This window comes from Trichechus manatus, unplaced genomic scaffold (genome assembly GCF_000243295.1).
Source record: "Trichechus manatus latirostris isolate Lorelei unplaced genomic scaffold, TriManLat1.0 scaffold00014, whole genome shotgun sequence".
Taxonomy (NCBI): domain Eukaryota; kingdom Metazoa; phylum Chordata; class Mammalia; order Sirenia; family Trichechidae; genus Trichechus; species Trichechus manatus.
In genome coordinates this window covers 17,468,728-17,490,013 of record NW_004443950.1, presented here as the reverse complement: position 1 = coordinate 17,490,013, position 21,286 = coordinate 17,468,728, and the positions used below count along the sequence as shown (strand labels likewise).

At 36.6% G+C, this 21,286-nt stretch overlaps 1 protein-coding gene across 5 annotated transcripts in view; it reads left to right on the top strand.

Annotated features, from left to right (window-relative positions):
- Nucleotides 1–21,286, top strand: part of CYLD (CYLD lysine 63 deubiquitinase) — a 70,077-nt gene that overhangs the window by 10,009 nt on the left and 38,782 nt on the right. For all 5 annotated transcript variants that reach the window (XM_023726920.1, XM_023726921.1, XM_023726918.1 and 2 more), the window contains 2 exons: nucleotides 1,363–1,665; nucleotides 4,160–4,265. In XM_023726920.1, coding sequence (XP_023582688.1) covers nucleotides 1,363–1,665; nucleotides 4,160–4,265 — 409 coding nt within the window. The remainder of the gene's footprint in view (nucleotides 1–1,362; nucleotides 1,666–4,159; nucleotides 4,266–21,286) is intronic.

The following is a 21,286-nucleotide window of genomic DNA, read 5'->3' as shown; positions in this document are numbered from 1 at the left end:
ATTTGATTGTATTCAGGAAACTTCTTAGCTTTGGTTTAGTCCAGTTGTGCTGACTTCCCCTGTAGTGTGTGCTGTCCTTCCCTTCATCTAAGATAATTCTTATCTACTGTCTAGTTAGTAAATAACCCTCACCCTCTCTACCCACCTTCGTAACCATCAAAGAATGTTTTCTTCTGAGTTTAAACCTTTTCTTGAGTTCTTATAATAGTGGTCTTATATAATATTTGTCCTCCTGTGACTGACTAAATTCACTCAGCATAATGCCCTCCAGTCTTTCCTGAAATCTTAATGGAAGCAAATTGCCAGGCCTTTTTTTTTGTGGTACTGCCCTTTTCTTCCATGGAACCACTGGGTAGGTTTGAACCACCAACCTTTAGGTTAGCAGTCAAGCAGTGTTTTGTTCCGTTGCACATTGGGTAGCTGTGGGTTGGAAGTGACTCGATGGCACCTAACAACCCAACAATATTAAACCCTACCAGTTTGTAAACTAATTATTCCACAAAATTGTTCATTGATAGTTGTGATATTATCATCTGTGGGATTCTCAGCTTTTCCTGATGTGTGCTAGTATGTAATCATAATTTGGATGTAAGTTTTTTATTAAGTTGCAGCATTTTTAAACTTGCTTATAGATATTACATAATACGTATGAAAATCATCTTGGAATTTATTTCTACTGAAGAGATACCCAAGGACTCTGTGATTATGTTTTGAAACTTAACATTAATTCTTGAGAACTTAAATGCCAATAACATTTTGGCATTCTTGCAGATAGAATTTCATGCCGTATTTGTTTGCTTACTTCTTAATTTAATATATTTTTAGCAGCAATTGTAAAACAATTAGGTATTTGAATCTCAACTATGTATGCCATTTACTGAGTTACCAAGTTACTTAACCAAGTTCGTTAGCGTCTCTAAATTTGTTTCCTTACCTGTAAGATAGTGATAGTCTTATGCAATTTACAGTGTTTTTGTGATGTATTGATGCAGAATTTAGCACAGTGGCTGATACATAGTAAGTGCTCAGTAAATGAAGCTAATGTTTATTTTAAAATAAATTGGTCTTTTTATGACAAAATGATTGGTAAAACTACATTATAGAATCCAGCCCAGTGTTTAAATAAATGGAATTGATTTTTAAATTTTACTTAATAGAGTTTTAAATCTCCTTGCGAGGTAATTGTATTTTAGCATCAGGTACACCTTTTCTATTTTTATTTTTCACCCTCCTAAGTATAACATCAACTGCTAACAATTCTGTTTCTTATGTAATTAGGAATTTTTTCAGAACGACACCCTGGGAATTTCTTTTTCCTGTGCATCATCTATGTCTCCTTTTTCCCTCTCTCTTAAAAACTAGGAAGAAGGTCGTGGCCAAGGGTTCACTGATGGAATCTACCAAGGGAAGCAGCTTTTTCAGTGTGAGGAAGATTGTGGAGTGTTTGTTGCCTTGGACAAGCTAGAAATCATAGAAGTTGATGACACTGGTTTGGAAAGTGATTATGCAGGGCCAGTGGACACAATGCAAGTTGAACTCCCCCCTTTGGAAATAAACTCCAGAGTTTCTTTGAAGGTTGGAGAAACTTTAGAATCTGGAACAGTTATATTCTGTGATGTTTTGCCAGGAAAAGAAAGCTTAGGATATTTTGTTGGTGTGGACATGGTAAGAAAATTTTGGATTATTTTATCTTTATGAATTTATCTGTTAGTTTTATGACCAATTTCAGTACAGATTGAATACTTTGAATATTTAAAATGGACTTATTTGGAGTAATTTAAAGAATGTGTTCCAATTTACGTTTGGAATAGGACCATTGAAGTGGTACAGTACTCTGGATATAGAATTATATTTACTCTTTTGTCCAGTTTGAATAAATTGGGAATAATGTTTTCAACCTCCACCTTTATCGTTTTATAGCTGACCAGTAGACAGAAAACAAACTGAAAAACAACCAATGTTTCAATTGATGTGTTATTTTTTTTATTTTGAAAATACTTCTTTTTTTTTTGGTAATCTGTTTTTTTATAATGTTTTACAAAATTTTATTGGCTCTGACTAATTTTAATGACTAGTATAAAAATCACTGGAGCCCTGGTGGTGCAGTGGTTGAGAGCTACGGTTGCTAACCAAAAGGTCAGCAGTTCAATCAAGCCCACCAGATACTTCTTGGAGACCCTATGGGGTAGTTCTGCTCCATCCTACAGGGTCGCTATGAGTTGTAATTGACTCCACGGCACTGGGTTTTGTTTTGGTTTATAACAATCACCTAAGGAAAGTATGGGAGTATAGGAAAAGCACTTGGCTTTTGAGGAATAGACAATTTTCAATTTTCTCTTAGGGTGTCACTTATAATTACACTTATTAATTATACTTACAGTTAATTACAATTACACTTACCTTACAATTACACTTATTAATAAAAAATACATTCCAGTATGGTAAGTTGAACTATACCTGTGCATTAAGAGAAGAAGAAAAAGGCTGAAAACATGCTTAAAGTAGATTGAAGATATGGGCAAGATTTTGTTAGGTATAAAGAAGGGAATTCATACAGAATTATTAAACACTAAAATGAGTAGCGGAGCCCCGGTGTGCAGTGGTTAAGAGCTCGGCTGCTAACCGAAAGGTCGGCAGTTCGAATCCTCCAGCCACTCCTTGGAAACCTTATGGGGGCAGTTCTACTCTGTTGTATAGGGTTACAATGAGTCGGAATCGACTTGAGGGCAATGGGTTTTAGAATGAGTAGCGGGAGAGAATGTGAGCGATACACTCTTGTACTCATCATGGAAGTATATTAGTAAGTATTTTTAGTTTCTTTGGGTATACTTTTTGGTTGGTAAGGTATGCATGTCCTACCATAAATTTCTGTTATTTTGAGCTTAACTATCTCATCTAGGAAATTCTCTTTGCCATTAGTAGTTGGAAACCCTGGTGGCGTAGTGGTTAAGAGCTACGCTGTGCTATAGTTGCTAACCAAAAGGTCAGCAGTTCAAATTTACCAGGAGCTCCTTGGAAACCCTATGGGGCAGTTCTAGTCTGTCTTATAGGGTCGCTGTGAGTTAGTTACCAAACAAGGATTCACTGAATACTTGGCTATGTGCAAAGTTTGAACCACACTTTGTCGCTCAGGAAAACTAACAGTAAAGCACCTGTTTAAACCACTATTTTAAAAATATTAATTCATGTTTATTTAGAAAGATTGTGGGGTGGGTGGGAGGAAGATTGGAAAAGGAGGATCACTGATCGCTGGGGTTAGTCTGCGGTTTCTTCAGGACATTCCGTTCAGGCTCCAAATTTGGCAGAAGCCATTGAGGCTTTCCCTTCCTCATGTGGCAGTCTGGGGATCATCTCATCTACCGGTTGCAAGCTTCCTAGAAGTCTGCCCCCCGCCCCCCAGCTTCTTCCCCTCTGCCCTCTGTCACCCAGATGGCTTGTGCAAGCTTTCACTCCAAACACCTCTGGTATACTCCTTGAGAGGAAAGTTCTGTAAATTTTCTTTGTCTACTTCTATTTTCAGAGCTATTTTAGCACTCTGAACAGATTGGCACTCAAGGGCACTTGTCTGACGGGCGCATTCTTTGATCAGGTGCCATGCACCATACCACTAGGTGGCCCTATGCTGGACTATAAAATAATTAAATTCAAAATCTCCACTGTGGAGGAAAGTCTTGCATACCCATAAAATGACAAAGGAACAATGAAAAACTAGACTTCCTGTGTACAGAAAGGCGTACAGGAGTTCTAATCGAATATTTACGTACTGAGGGACTGCTAAGGAGTGATCAGAGCAAGCTAGGATTAATTAATGTATTATTAATAATCTTTTGATGCAAGATAATGTCTTTGTAGACCTCAGATGGATGTCGTTATATAAACTAGTATTTATTGTCCAGTAAAATATTAAAAACACTTTTGATTCCTTTCTCGTCTGTGGGTTTACTGTGACTTGATTATTCTTGGATTTCATCTCTCCACCAAAGAGAAATCTTTGTTGCAGTGGCAATTATTCCTAATATAGCATTTTTCTTTTAGGCAAAATAGTGAAAATTTACCAGTGTAAAATTTTTTGGAGGTCTCTTTTATGGAAAATACAAACTTCCATATTTATATTTTATTGAGGAGGGTTTTTTTTAAAAGTTTATTATTTGATTTCTAGGATAATCCTATTGGCAACTGGGATGGAAAATTTAATGGAATACAGCTTTGTAGTTTTGCAAGTGTTGAAAGTACACTCCTTTTGCATATCAACGATATCATCCCAGGTATGTTTTCTCCAGGTTTTATACATTTATGGGGAGAGTTTCTAAGATGTATTTTGTTACAAGGACATAAATATAAATTTCAGGATGCAGTTTTGGAACTTGTCTTCTTCCACCCCCAAATGAAAACAGTATGTAGAGATATACATTTGCAAAAGCGTGTAGTGTGTGTGGCATGTGCACATTGCCATTCACTTTTTCATCACTTATCCATTCTAATGGGGGGAAAACGCTCTTCTGATAGTTAGAAAGGTTAGAAAATGTTATAAACTTCTACCTGTTGAAGACCTTGGTGTACTAGAAGGCTTTCATGGAAGTTGGTCATCTCATGTCATCTAACATATTGTGGAGAGGATTCCTGCAGTATGACCTCCAGGATTCCTTCCAGTTTTGAAATGGTGTAATTGATCAGGCTTCATACGTGTAGTCGGAAACAGATGATTTAACCTTAACGTCTTAAGAAAAAATCTTACACAACCTTTTATTTTGCCTTACACGGGTAGCACTTGGTAGCTGCTATCATTATTGACAAATACCTATCGATAGCAATGTCAGCTGTGCCATCCTCTGCCGTTGGTAGAATTCCCATGCTCAGCAGCTGATAGTACGTTAATCAAAAAACTAACAGAGGCCCATCAGTGATGGTGATTCTTACTGAGCATTATGCAGCTGTAAATAAAAGGTCAGAAAGTCTGCAGGTGGACTGTAGCCAGGAACGTATGAGACCCTTAATTAGATGACTAGCACTTTTTAAATATTCTTAACAAACTTATACGGTAGGTATTAATTATCCCTATCTTGCTAATTAAAAAACTAGGCCATTTGGATAGGCTTAGTAACTTGCCTAAGATCAAAGTCAGTGGTGGAGCCAGAATTCAAATCCAGACCTGTCTGATTATAAAGCTCTGCTCTTTTTAGTATCTTTCTACCCCAAATCTTATGTATGTACTTAGGATGAGAAGACCTGCATAGAAAACCATACTTTTCAGTCGCCCATGTATACTTGGGAAACATTGTTTCCATGGAGATGCATTTTGTCTCTAGTTTTATAAAAGCAGAATTTTACCATAGCAAGGACCACAACTGAACGGGCAAACTAAATTGTTTTTTTTTTTTTTTGTCGCTTGTAGTGTTTTCCCATTATTGCTAATTTTGGCACAGAACGCTTTCGAGTTCCCCCCAGGTCATTTCAGTCATTTCAGGTCTTCAGTTTCTTCTTTTGTAAAAATAAAGGGGCTAATACTGGGTGAATGGGGCAGTGGGGGTTCAGTGGTAGAATTCTCTCCTTCCATGCGGGAGACCCTGGTTCAATTCCTGGCCAATGCACCTCATGCACAGTCACCACCCGTCTGTCAGTGGAGGCTCGTCGTTTGTGTTGCTGTGATGCTGAACAGGTTTCAGCAGAGCTTCCAAACTAAGACATCCTAGGAAGAAAGACCTAGCAATCTACTTCTGAAAATCAGCCAGTGAAAACCCTGTGGATGACAGTCGTCTGATCGGCAGCTGATCATGGGGATGGCACTGGACCAGGCAGCGTTTCGTTCTGTGGTGCGTGGAGTCGCCATGAGTTGGGGGCTGACTCGATGGCAGCCAAGGGCAGTGCTGGATGATGTTTAGGGGGCCTTCTAGCCTGCATTGTTTTTGGCCTTCTTGATTTCCTGTTGGCTTGGCAAGTAATTAAGGCTTGTTTTGCTGAGTTAGGAAGTTCTTCTACCTTAGAACTTAACTGCACAAGAGTACATTAATTCATGTGGAGGTATGGGCTACTAATGATAGGTTTATTTCAGTTTTGCTTTATAAAAGTCTGGCGTACTTTGCTTTTCTTGATTTCTTTAAAATCAGTTTTAAATTCCTTGCAAGTTGGACTCCTAGCTATTTCTTTGTTTCCCTTTGGAAACAGAGAAATTCAGGGGAACGCATGCATGTGCTTGATTTTTTATATAGTGATACTTAATTTATCTTTTCATGCCTGTTTATGAATTTTGTACTTTCATAAGTTGATTTCATAACTTGAAATTATAACGAATGCTTATTATTTAAAAACCAGTTTTATAAAAGGTTGTTCCTTTGTTCAAATATTATTAAGCCCTTACTTAGGCATGCTTCTAGGTACTGGGGATGTAGTAGGAAACAAAACATAAAAATTCTTCCCACATGGAGCTTTCATTCTAGTGAGCGGAGACTGGCAATAAATAAGAAAATACACGGTCAGTTAGATGGTGATTGGTTGGAGAGTGATAGACAAGTGAGGGGAAAGGGAGTGTTGGGTTGCAGGAGTGGTTTTCTGTTTTACAGAAGATGGACCCAGTTAGGAGCCCTCATGATACAGTGGTTAAGAGCTCAGCTGCTAACCAAAAGGTTGGCAGTTCAAATCTACCAGCCGCTCCTTGGAAATCCAATGGGACAGTTCTCCTCTGTCCTGTAGGGTCGCTATGAGTCGGAATCAACTCGACGGCCATGGGTTAACAGGTTTAGTCCCAGTGAGCCTCTCTAATATGGTGTCACTTGGGCTCTTGACATGAAGGAAATAAGGGAGCAAGCCATGTGGATTGGAAGGGAGGGCCCAAGGCTGGAACTTGCTTGGCATGTGTGAGGAATAGCAAGATTGTGGCTGGAGCAGTTGGGGTGAGGGAGAGAGTGAAGGAGAGGTAGTAGGAGCTGGAATTGGGAGGACCAAGTAGGCCGTCATATGAATTCCTGGCTTTTACTCTGAGGGAAATGGGAGTCTCCTGGGTGGTGCAAATGGTTAAGCACCCAACTACTAGCCGAAAGGCTGGCTGTTCAAACCCACCCAGAAGCTCCTCGGAAGACAGGCCTGGCGATCTGCTTCTAAAAAGTCACAGCCGTGAAAACCCTACAGAGCATCGTTCTACTCTGACTCGATGGCCGCTGACAACAACAAACACCAGGTGAGTTTTGAGCAAAGGATGACTTGCCCCAACTTACAATTTAGAGCAGTCACTCTGGCTGCGAGTTAAGAACGGACTGTAGAGAGGGGAGCAACAGGGAGACCAGGAAGGAGGCTGTGGCAGTTATCCACGTGAGCGATGCTGGTGGCTTGACCTCGGTAGTACGGTGAAGTTGATGAGAAGTGAATGGATTTCACATATGATTTAAGGAGAGATAACACGATTTGCAGATGGTTTGGGTGTGGGATTTGAGTGAAAGAGAGAGAGAGATCAAGGATGACTTCAAGGTTTTTGGGCTGAGCAACTGGGAGGCTGCTGATGCCATTTACGTAGGTGGGATAGACAACAGGAAGAGCAAGTGTGGGGGGTTGGAAACCAGGATTTCAGTTTGCAGCATGTTAAGCTGGAGATACTTATTGAATAGTTTCATTTGAATGCTTACGTTAATATTATAAGAATACTTCATTGATCCTTAAATGGGTAATATTACTGGAATTTTTCGTATTTAAGAAACTTTTTATTGTGAAATATATTTGCAAAAGAGTCTATGAAAACATATTTAAGAATAATAATGAACACGCATCTACTTAGCATCCAAGTTAAGAAATAGTGCACTATCAGTACCTTAGAAGCCACCTGTGTACCTTTCCCTCATATTAATTGCACTTTCCTCCTAGTGACAACCACTGTCCTGTTTTTTTTCATGAATTATTTCCTTGCTTTTCTTTCTAGTTTTTTCACATCGCTGTGCCTGAATGATACGTTGTTTAGTTTAGCCTATTTTTGAACTTAATTTAGAATTGTGCTACCTATATTCTTTAAGTACTGCATTACTTGCTTAGTTTACTCAAAATGTATTTTGAGATTTTTACCTTTGGATATAGGTGTCAGAAGTTGATTCGCTGTCACTGCTGTGTAGTATATTTCATCATGCAAATATCTCATGATTTACTGAGCTATTCTACTGTTAGTGGGTGTTTGGGTTATTTCCACATCTCTTTGACATTTTGAATTTTTGCCAATCTGATGTCTGAGAATTGGTATCTGTGGGTTTTTTTTTTTTTTTTTTTTTTTTTTTAGTGCTAATATTTCTTTTTTAAAAAATATTGTGTTTTTGGTGAAAGTTTACACAGCAAATTAGGTTCCCATTTAACAATTCCTATATATACATATTGTTCAGTGGCTTTTGTTAATTTTTCACAATGTGTCACCATTCTCTTTATTTCCATTCTGGTTGTTCTGTTTCCATTAATCTAGCTTCCCTATCCCCCCTTACTATCTCATCTTTGCTTTAGGGTAAATGTTGACCATTTGGTCTCATATAGATGATTTTTTTCTTTTATAAAGTGCTCAGTACTCACTAGTGATGTTGTTTCTTTTATGATCCAATCTGTTTTTTAACTGAAAGGTGAACTCTGGGAGTGGTTTCAGTTCCAAGTTTAAACAGTATCTCAGGGCAACAGTCTAAGGGGTTCCTCTAGTCTCTACCAGTCCAATAAGTCTGGCCTTTTTTTAAGAGTTGAATTTTGTTCTATGTTTTTCTTCCATTTTATCCAGGACCATCTATTGTGTCCCTGGTCAGAACAGTCAGTGGTGGTAACTGGGCACCATCTAGTTCTTCTGGTCTCAGGATAGATGAGGCTGTGGTTCACGTAGGCTGTTAGTCCTGTAGACTTGGTTGTTCATTGAGTCATTGGTGTCCTTTCTCTTTTGCTCTAGAAGAGTAGAGACCAACAGTTGTATCTTAAATGGCTACTTGCAAGCTTTTAAGACCCTAGATGCTACTCACCAAACTAGGATGTAGAACATAAAGTTTATAAACTATGTTGTGCTAATTGACTGAGTTGTCTCATGAAACTTGATCCTAAGCCTTCAAACCCAGTAAACCAATCCTGTGAGATGTTTGGTTATGTCCAGGAAGTCTCTATAACTGTGCCTCCTATGTGCTTTATTATACGTGTGAATATACATGCAGCACACACAATTCGAGTTATGACAGCCGTGCTTAACGACCGCTCTTATCATTAGTAATATGTACTGTATACGATGTTGCAGTGCATGATTTGCTGATGTTATCATTCTCAGATATTCACTTGTAGATGTTCAATTTTATGATTTTCTGTCCAAAACACTGCAGTATTTATAAAGATACTGATAATAAAAGGTAATAATAATGAGAAAAAAATGAAATATTCAACTTACGTCAGAACCAATTTATGACAGAGTCATTGGAACAGAACCCTGGCGTAAGTCAGGAACTACGTGTATACATATGCCTACAGCTACAGCTAACATGCACTGTCATACACTCAACATCTGTCTTCCTGTACACACATATGCACACATATCTATCTATGTAAGCACACACGTATTTTTTGGTTGTTATTGCAAAATTTTATGTGTTATAGCATTTACTAAAAACATCCCTTATTCTTGTGTACTTGTAAGTGTCATCATTTACATTGGTCACGTTGTGCAGACTTCCCCCATATTGGGTATTGCCTTTCCGATCACCAAGAATATCACGTGTCTACTTTCTAGAGAGTGATTCCCTCCTCCCCCTCCCGTCCCTGGTAACCATCAAAGAACTTTGCTTTCTGTAGGTGTATACCTACTTTTTTTTATAAAAGTGAGATCATGCACTATTTGTCCTTTTGTGTCAGTGTGGTTTTAATTTGCAGTTCCCTGGTTAGAAGTAGGGTTGAGCAACTTTTCATGTTTATGGAACATCTGTGTATCTTCTTTTATTAAACACCTGTTTGTGTCTTTTACTCATTTTTTTCTGTTGGGTTGTTTGCTTATTTATTGATTCTAGAGTTCTCTTATTTAAAATTTTTTTTATATTTAAAAGAAATTTTCTAATATTTTACTATGAAATTTTCAAACATACAGAAAAGCTGAAAGAATTTTATACTGAACATTTCCTATACCCACCACCTGGATTCTGCAGTTAACATTTTACTGCCCCATAGGGTTTCTGAGGCGCGGCTGGTGGATTCAAACTACTGACCTTTTGGTTAGCAGCCAAACGTTTTTTCCATGCTTTCTTTATCATGTATCTAACCATTGCTCTATCCATACACTAATCTATCTTGTTTTTTTATGCATTTCAAAGTAAATTGCAGACATCAGTACACTTACCCCTAAATACTTTAGCATGCTTGTTACTAACTAGAAGTAAGTATTTAGGTTTCTTCTTCTGTTAAGATAAAAGACATATATGTAATGAAATACATGAATCTTAACTATATCATTTGATGAAGTTTGACAAATATATATCATACATTCATATATCATGGATTGAATTGTGTCCCTCAAAAATATCTGTCAACTTGGCTGGGCCATGATTCCCAGTATTGTGTGATTGTCCACCATTTTGTCACCGGATTTAATTTTCCTATATGTTGTAAATCCTATCTCTATGATGTTGATGAATGGGATTAGCGGCAGTTACATTAATGGGGCGGGACTCAATCTACAAGACTGGATTGTGTCTTGAGCCAATCTCTTTTGAGATATACAAGAGAAGCGAGCAGAGAGATGGGGACCTCCTACCACCAAGAAAGTAGTGCCAGGAGAAGAGCACATCCTTTGGACCCAGGGTCCCTGCACTGAGAAGCTCTTATTTCAGGGGAACATTGATGACAAGGACCTTCCTCCAGAGTCAACAGAGAGAGAAAGCCTTCCCCTGAAGCTGGCTCCCTGAATTCTGACTTCTAGCCTATTAGACTGTGAGAGAATAAACTTTGTTTGTTAAAGCCATCCACTTGTGGTATTTCTGTTATAGCAGTGCAGGATGACTAAGACACTGTAAAATAAATTCCTGTTAAGTTATAAAATAATTTTTTAAATAAATACTTCACATATCTCAAATTAAAAAATATCTTGCTTCCATTCAGTTGCCTCCATCCTTGCTCCCTCACTCCATGCCTTGCCTACCAGTGGTAATTATTTTTGTTAGTTTCCTGTATATCTTTCAAGAATTTCTTAATACGATATGCATATATATTCCTACTCCCCCTTCCCTTTTCATTCAAAAAGCATACTATATATATTATTCTCACCTTACTTTATTCTCTTAACTTTTTATCTTTGCATTCTTTCTATATCTGAATAGTGAGGTGGTTCTTTTTTTTCTTTTTTTTTTAAACAATGTATAGTTTCTCATTATGGTGGTTCTGTAGTTTATTTAACCAGTTTCCTGTTGATGGACATTTGGGTTGTTACTACTTTTTTGCTATTACAAGCAATATTGCAATAACCTTGTGCATACATATTCCCCTCATGTGCTACCATATCTATAGGATAGGTTCCCAGAAGTGAGATTATTTGGTGAAAGGGTGCATGCATTTGTATTGTTCTAGATATTGCTAAATTGCCTTCAGTAGTGGATATAACAATTTATATTCCGACCAGCAGAGTGAGGCGCCCTTCTGGTACAGTGGTTAAGTGCTTGGCTGCTAACTGAAAGGTCGATGGTCTGAACCCATCAGCCGCCCCATGGGAGAAAGATGTGGCAGTCTGCTTCTATACAGAGTTACAGCCCAGGAAATCCTATGGGGCAGTTCTACCCTGTCCTATAGCATCACTATGAGTCAGAATCGACGAGACGGCAATGGGTTTACCAGCAAAGTATGAGGGCAACTTTTCTTGTAGCCTTACCATGAGAATATGTTGTTAAATGGTTAAATGTTTTTCCTAGTCTGATAGTTGAAGAGTATACTTCATATAGTTTTAATATGCATTTGTCTGATGAGTGAGGTTGAGTGTCTTTTTATATGATTAAAGGCAGTTTGTATTTATTTCTCTTTCTGTGAACTATTTATTCATAGCTGGTGTCTTTTTTTTTTTTTTAATTAGGTTGTTGATCTTTTTTCTTACTGATTCCTTCTTTACATGTGTTAAGGAGGTAAACTCTATTTGTGTGTGTTAGGAGGTGCAGATAATCCTCATTCTTCACACCCTATTTGTCATTTGTCTTTTGATTTTGATATTTTTTGCCATCAGGATTTTGATTTTCATGTAGTTGAATTTATCGATTTTATTGTAATGGCTTGTGGATTTTGAGTACTTGGAAACCCTATGGGGCAGTTCTGCTCTGTCCTGTCGGGTCGCTGTGTATTGGAATTGACTCGATGGCCACAGGTTTGGTTTTTATTATATTGAAACTTCTAATATATACACATTGTATATACTTTTATTTATTAGTCTCCTTTTAGTAAAATTTTATGGTTTTCTCCACGAAGGGCTTACATACCTTCTGATACATTATAAAATAAAATTTATATCTTCTATAAGTATTTTGCTGTTGTATAGAAATACAGTTGACTTTGGTATACTGATTTTTGTAATAAACAATTTCGTTAAACTCTCTTTTTCACATGTATTCATATATTCCAGCTTCTCAGATTATTTGCTCAGTATACAGATTGAATAAGTAGGGTGAAGGATACAGCCCTGATGCACACCTTTCCTGATTTTAAACCATGCAGTATTCCTTTGTCCTGTTGGAACGACTGCCTCTTGGTCTACGTACAGGTTCCTTCTGAACACAAGTGTTCTGGAATTTCCATTCTTTGCAGTGTTATCCATAATTTGTTATGATCCACATAGCTGAATGCCTTTGAATATTCAGTAAAACACAGGTAAACATCTTTCTGGTATTCTCTCGTTTCAGCCAAGATTCATCTGACATCAGCAATGATATCCCTCATTATATTCTGCTGCTATTTGTAAGGTTTTCATTGGCAAATTTTTTCAGACGTAGACTGCCACGTACTTCTTTCTAGTCTGTCTTAGTCTGGAAACTCCACTGAAACCTGTCCACCACGGGGGACCCTGCTGATATTTGAAATACTGGTGGCATAGCTTCCAGTATCACAGCAACACTCAAGCCACCACAGTGTGACAAACTGACAGACGAGTGGTGCATTAGGTTCCTACTTTTTGGAATTGCTGTAGCTTCCAGTTGAATTTAACTGCTTATCATAATGAACTGACCTTCTTCATCTCTAGTAATTCTTTCTGCCTTAAATTCTGCTTTATGTGATAGTTGAAAGGTTTTCTTTGGTTAGTATTTTACTAGCATATTGTTTTTAAAAATCATTTATATTTTAGGTATGTCTTATGAATGACATATAGCTGGAATTCTTTTTTTCTTAATCTAGTCTGAAAATCTTTATATTTTAACTGAAGATTTTAATCTCTTTATATTTATCCTTAACTGATATTTGGATTTATTTCTGCCATTTTATGTGTTTTCAATTAGTCCTACTTTTTCTGCCCTCCCTGCTGAATTTTTCAGATTGAGATTTTTCCCTCCCTTTTCATTCCGTTCTCCCACTCCATCCCCACTTGGTTTTATAAGACAACATATAATTTTAATGCATTTTGATAATCTCTGTCTTTTAATTGTTGTGTTTAGTCCACTAATATTTAATGTAATTATTGGTATTATTGGATTTAGAGACATCATTTTTGTTATTTGTTTTCTCTGTGTCCCTCAGTTTTATTCCTCTGTTACTCCTTTTCTGCCTTTCTTTGTAGATTATTTGAAAATTTCTAAGAATTATATTTTAAATAATCTATTGGCTTTAAAAATTTTTTATATTTCTTAAATTTAAAAAAATTGATAGACTTTGCAGTTTTAGGTTTACAGAAAAATTGAGCAGAAAGTACATGGAGTTCCCATATATTCCCTAACTCTCCCCCACCACAGTTTCTCCTATTATTAAAATCTTGCATTTTTTCAATTGTAATTAGTTTGTAGTGGTATCTCATTGTTGCTTTAATTTTCAATTCCCTAATGACATATGATGTTGAACGTTTTTCATGCTTATTTCCTGTCTGTATCTTGTCTAGTGAGGTGTCTGTTCAAATGTTTTGCCTATTTAATAACGTTGTTTGTTTTCTTATTGCTGAATTTTAAGTGTTCTTTGTATATTTTGGACACAAGTCCCGTATTGGATATGTGTTTTGAAAATATTTTCTTCCAGTCTGTGGCTTGTCTTTTCACTCTCTTAACAGTGCCTTTCACAGAGCAAAAGTGTGTAATTTTTTTTTTTTTTGTAAAGCAGAAAGAAAGTTTTATTCAGCATATATTCAAAAAGGCAGAAGTGGGAAGCAGACAACCATGCTGCCAGAGCCATGTCAGCCCGAGTCCAAGCAAATATCACCGAACAGACAAAAGTGGGAAAATGGATAACCATGCTGCTAGGGCCACGTCTGTCCAAGTCCAAAGAACAATTACAGAGTCATCAGTATATATTAACGTGACAAATGGGCAAAACCATTGAGAGCTTAGCCTTTTCAGATTGGCTAGAAACTATGATCTTACATTTTGAATTGTCTTTCTTAACAATCATGGGTACAGGTTTCAGTAAGGAGAGTCAGGAGGGTCTTCATTGGTCCAACAAATTTTTATTCACTAAATGCTAATAGAAAAAGATGAGAGTGGAAAGTCGTTTGTGTTGTGTCTGATCAGCTTTATGTGAAAGTTTCCCTAAAAGATATTTTCCAAGATTATCTTAGCTATTGTCTTTATACCTAGGGGCCCAGTTGACGTGTCCTTGTGAGTCCTTGTGAGCCCATCTCCAGCTGGGTCACATTCTCTATGCTCAAGGACAGGGAATAATGACTCCAATATTATTTCCTAAATCATTCCCTTGTTTTGATTGGATATTGGAGATAACACATCGATGATCAATACCTGGACTTAGTCAAGCTCCTAGATGGGGCCATTGCAGGCTCTTTAAACTCATGTGCTGGTTTTCCACTGGATACCATCTGGTTCTTCACCAGGATCTTAAGTAACAGCAATGTTCTCATCAGTCACATTGCCGGAGTGAGCAGACTCAATGTACATCAATATTTCAGCCTGAGGCCTTCTTTTGCCTTTTAGGTGTGTAAGACAATAGAGGATAAATTTTATTATGCCTAATACTATCAGGATGTAGACTAAGAATATTACTATTCCTTGCAATATTGATCTAGCCCATGTATTTATTCCTGATGGTAACCAACCAAACAAATCTTGTGTTTGTAGAAGTGTTACAGTGTGTAACCTACATCTCCTGTGTTATTTATCCAAATGTAACAAGAGGTATTTGCTACAGCACAGACTACACTAATTAAAAAATCTAAGGATATTTTGTTATCTTATGTCACCTTGACTTATGAGGTTAGAGATCACTGTTGTGCTTCCATCTCATCTGTTATTTGTCCCATAGTGGCTGACAAATTTTCTTAAAGATTTCTCCAATTCATCTCTACCATAAGTAGGAATTAACCGTAAGTAGAAATAAAGCTGCCAACCATATCCTGAGTGTTGGACCAATGGGTTTTCTTCTGACTTTCATTTTACAATGTGTAACAAATTAACATTAACCTTACCAATATTTACTAACATTATTACTATGAATATCTAAAGATAATCCTAAAGTTTCCAATGCGCATTGCCCAGAAATCTAAACAAGAGATTGCCCGCTATCAGTTGGAAAGGGATCATCCAAATTAGTATAGTTGAATCTATCACACAGAAATATATATTCATAAAAAGCACACAAATTTTGTCTAGAGAAAACAGAAAATATAGAAAAATTTACATGTGACAAACAAGTTTTCATTAGACAACTAATGATTAGCAAGATAATACAGGATGGACCTCTCCTGTAGGATGTCTTCAATAAGTCTTTTTAAAACATACTAACTGCTCTTCCCAACGGCAAGCTGCCCCTCCTTGGTTTACCTATTAATAGTCATGGGTCACTTTCTCAGAAGCAGAAATGGAACCTAAGACAAAATGGAGTCTGAGCCATGATGTTGACCTCCTCTGAGAACCTGGTTTCTTTAAGATACATAATTTTCTGTATCCTAAGAGGGTGACAGTTCGATTACAAACATTAGACAGGTGTTTCATACAACACTGTCTTAAAGACTGATTAAACTAATTACTTATTTACCTTAAACGTAACTCTCAGTCTGATCTTTGAAGTTAGTTTCCTAAACCAGACTGAATTCTTCAAAAAAAAAAAAGCACAATACCCAGAGCAAAATGGTCTTATTGGTTTATCTGGACCATTGTTTGACTCAAAGTGGCTTCAGGAACCTTATTTTTTTCCCCTCAAACCTCGAGGTTCAAAAGGACACTCAAAGGCGATGTCCTGTGTGAGTTGCTGCAACCTCCATGAAAACCAGAAATCTGGATTCCAGGAGAATTACATACAACTCTCTCAGCGTTCTTTCCTTTGGATCATGATCTTGTTATGGAATCTTTTATCAAAAATGCTCCACAAATGGTAATTGGGCATCATCTGGTTTTTAAGATCCCAGGCACTATACAGCAAACTAGGAAATAAAACAGAAGCACTAACAATAATATTAGGCCAATTGTCTGAAATAACCAATGAAGCCATGACCCTAAGGTCTTTGAACCAAGGAAACAAATCTCATGAGGTGTTTGTTTATACCTAAGCAGCATCAGTAATGGCTTTTCATGTGCCTTAACAGCAACTATATTCTGCAAAATCTCAGATTGAGTATTAATGTAAATACAGCAACATTTACCTATTAAGGCACAAAACTGTTTCTTGGGAGAACTAATAGGAAATCTACTGTTATTCTATTTTGTAAAATCATAGCTCAGATTTCAGATACTTCTCTGGTTATGATATTTACAACTTTTTGTTAAGTTTACCAACAGGAACTTCTAATTCAAGAGTTACAATATCTAAGCCAATTAGTTAGATAATTTAGGAGAAAGGAAAATAGTTTCTTATATCCAGAAATTAGGACCTTAAAACATCAGCAATATTAAAAAACCATAATTTCCTTTTGTTTACTCAGTCGTACGTAGTTAATTTCTGTTCCATGTGGTTCTGGATCAGCCGCAGTCTGAGAACTGATCAGCTTCTGCATAAGAGTTCTGGAAATCTTGATTGAGTCTAATCAGTCTTTTTCACAAGTCCAATATAGTCCGTCTTTTTGTTGAGATATTTTGGTCAAACGTTTTCAGCAAATCAGCAAAGTAAAAACTTATCCTGTCAGTGTCGAAGGGACATGGAGTGGGAACTCTTGGGTCCAGAAGATAGGACCTCTCCTTTGGTAGCCTCTGCTCCACAGTCCAGGTCTCCTCGAGGTTGACTGGCTTCATAGCTTCAGAATCCTTGATGACTACACCATTAACTGTTGTCGGGGAAAAACATCATAAATTTTAGTAAAGCAAAAAGGAAGTTTTATTCGGCATATATTCAAAGGGGCAGAAATGGGAAGTGGACAACCATGCTGCCAGAGCCATGTCTGCCCAAGTCCAAAGAATATTACAGAATAGGCAAGAATGGGAAAACGGACAAGCATGCTGCCGCAGCCATGTCTGCCTGAGTCCCGAAAGTGTGTAATTTTAATGAAGTCAAACTTACCGATTTTTTCTTTTCTTTCATGAATTGTGTTTTTGGTGTTGTATCCAAAAGTCATTATATCTACATACATTAAAAATCCCACAGTGTTGTAATTTTTACTGAGATAGTCATATATATTTATATATATTTTAAAGAAATAAAAAGATGTGAGTGTTCACCTGGTATCATTTCCCGTCATCCTGAAGAAACTCCTTTGACATTTCTTAAAGTGCAAGTCTTCTGGCAATGAATTTCTTGTAATTTTCTTTTATCTGAAAATATCTTTGTTTACCTTTGTACTTGAAGGACATTTTTGCAGGATATAGAATTCTGGACTGACGTTTTTTTTTTCCCCCGTGTACTTTAAAGATGGTTTTCCACTATCTTCTGGCCTCCATTGTTTCTGATGAGACATCAGCAATCACTTGCATTATTGTTCTCCTGTATTTAATGTGTTCTTCTTTTTCTGGGTGTTTTCACTATTTTCTCTTTTTCTTTGGTTTACAGCAGTTTAACTATGATGTACTTACCATAGTTTTCTTCACATTTATCCTGCTCAGAGGATTAATGAACTTCTTAGATTAGTAAATTTATATCTTTTGCCAAACTTGGGGAAATTTTAGCCATTATTTCTTCAATTTTTTCCCCCCATCCCACTCAATCTTCTCTCACTCTGGGTCTCCAATTACATGTATGTTAGAATTTTTTATATTGTCCCACAAGTCCTTAAGGCTCTTTTTTTTTTTTTTTGTTCCTACTTTTTTCCTCTCTGTTTCTCAGATAATTTCTATTGTTCCATCTTCAAGTTTACTGACTTTTTCTTCTTTATTTCTATTGTGTTATTAAGCCCATCCAGTGAATTTTTTTTCAGATATTTTATAGTTCTAGGCTTTCCATTTCTTTCTTTCTTTTTTAAAATAGTTTTTATTTCTCTGATGAGTTTTTTATTTTTTTCATTCTCTGTGAGGGCATATTTTCCTTTATTTCATTGAACATAATTATAATCAACCAAACCAGTTATCGTTGAGTTGATTCTGACTCATGGCAACCGCATCTGTGTCAGAGTAGAACTGTGCTCCATAGGGTTTTCAATGGCTGATTTTATTGGAAGTAGATTTCCATCCCTTTCTTCTGAGACACCTCTGAATGGACTTGAACCTCCAGCCTTTCGTTAGCAGCTGAGTGCATGAACTGTTTGCACCACTCAGGGACTTCATAGTTATAATAGCTGCTTTAACATCCTTTTGTGTTAATTCCAACATTTTAATAATGTATGGATTGATATTTGTTGATTTTTTTTCTCTTTAGAATGGGTCAGAGTTTCTTGTTTTTTCATATGTTCAGCAATTTGAGATTGTATCCCTCTGCTGTTCCCTTCCACCAAATTTTGATTCCCCTCCATGAAATGCTTGCTTTTGTTCATGCTCCACTGCCTTCAGGTAGGTTTTTTTTTGTTTTTTTGTATTTGTCTTTACATCTGTTATCTGTAGGAGAACTGTTCTGATAGGAGCTTGTTGCTCCACCATAACAGTTATATTTTTAAATATTTATTTTGGAATATCAAGAGTATTTATTCAAGAAAAAGGAGGAATTTTCTTGGGTAGATATGATGCCATTCATAAATAGATTTTATTTCTTCATTTTTGGTTGTTTGAAATATGGTTTTATTTTTTTCACCCGGTAACTATTGAATTTCTCTTTCACTCTTTTTTATTGTTATTATTATTTTTTTTTAGCCTTAGTACAAAACCTTCATAAGAAGGTCATTTTAGGTCTAAGCCAGTAGTTCTCAGCCTGGGATGATTTTGTACCCAGGGGATAATTGGCAATTTCTGGAGACAGTTTTGATTCTCACAACTGGGGGAAGGGGTGCTACTGGCATCTAGTGGGTAGAGGAAAGGAGTGCTGTTACACATCTTAAAATGCACAGGTAGCCCTCCAAAACAATTATCCAGTCCAGTGCTGAGCAAAATCTGAGAGCTATGCTGATTTTATAATTTTCCCTATTGGATGTCTTATGGAGCCCTGGTGGTGCTATGTTTAGCTCAGCTGCTAACCAAAAGGTCAGCAGTTCGAATCCACCAGCTGCTCCTTGGAAACCCTGTGGGGCAGTTCTACTCTGTCCTGTAGGGTCAGTATGAGTTGGAATCAACTCAACGGCAACAGGTTTTGCATGCCTTATAATTTTTCTTTTATTATTTATGTATTCTTACATGGGTAATCAATTCTGTGCTAATATTGTTTCTCTAAAATAAGTGGATAAAATGTAATTTAACTTGCCTTATCAAATCAAGTGGTTAAAGAGCTTGGCTGCTAACCAAAAGGTTGGCAGTTCAAATCCACCAGCTGCTCCTTGGAAACCCTATTGGGGCAGTTCTCTTCTGTCCTGTAGGGTTGCTATGAGTCGGAATTGACTCGACAACGGTGGGTTTTTTTTTTTTTTAAAAAACAAATTAAATATGTTTGTGGTTTCTTTTTTAATTTTTATTTTAATTTCCAAAGGGTACTTTTGAAGGCTCCAAACTTTATTTTAGATTAAGTGTAACCACCCTTTTTAACGTACCTTAATTGAACTGCTTTAATTTTTATATTTAAAAAATGAATATAACTCAATTGTGTTGAGTAGATTAGGAGACTAGGGATATCATTAATTTAGTATTATAACTTAAGAAAGAAAAAGATGCCTGAAATATGAAGTTGGCTTATGTATAATTGATTGTGTTTTTCTCAAGATAGACTAGCTGCTATAGAATAAAGATTTGAAGTGCTTTTTTTTTCCCCACTCTAGAGCTTTATTGCTTTCTGTATATTTTTTCTACATCTCAATTTGGTTTGAAATGTGAATTATGTTAGATTCTGCAGTAGCAATTTAAAAGAAAAGAAAAAGCTACCATTTCTGTTTTATCTGTAATGGAATTCTATATACCCTGACAAGGAATTCTTCTTTAGTAGTGTTTATCTTTAAAACCCTTTACAATTGTATTTTGTTTAAATATTGGCAGAGGATTAAGATAGTAAAGATCAGTTACATGTATCCCTTTTGGGACTCACTCATCAGGCACACTGTAATCTTCCTGATCAGCGACTGTCATTGTCATTACTTCTGGCTCTCTCAGAGCAGCAAAGGGAAAGGAAAAGAATGCCTTTTTTTCCTTTTAAAGCTTCATTTTCATAAACCCTGAATAGAGGATAATTGAGAATGATACCAGCTTTTATAACATAATACATAAATTATACTTATTTGCCAGCAACATAAAGCTTCCAAATGGAATTTAAAAAATAAAGTTATCTAAACTAAAATTAATGTAGTTGATTTGAATGAGCCTTCATCTGTATTTCATGTCATCATTAACACCCTTTTCTTGAGGGAGAAAAAGGAGTCACAGCATCCCCTTTAGTTCCTTAGCTTCTTTTTCTTGCCCAATTACCTTCATTTGTAGGACAAAATTAATATTTTTAGCATTTTTTTTAATTGTACTTCAGGTGAAGGCTTACAGAACAAACAGTTTCTCATGAAACAGTAGTACACGTATTGTTTTATGACATTGGTTAACAACCCCGCAACATGTCAACCCTCTAACTTCTCGACTTTTTTTTTTTTTTGGTGAAAATATACATAGCCAAAGATACATCATTTCAAAAATTTCTACATGCACAGTTCAGTGACATCGACTACGCTCTTCCAATTGTGCTGCTAGTCTCACTTTAGATGAAGGCTTAC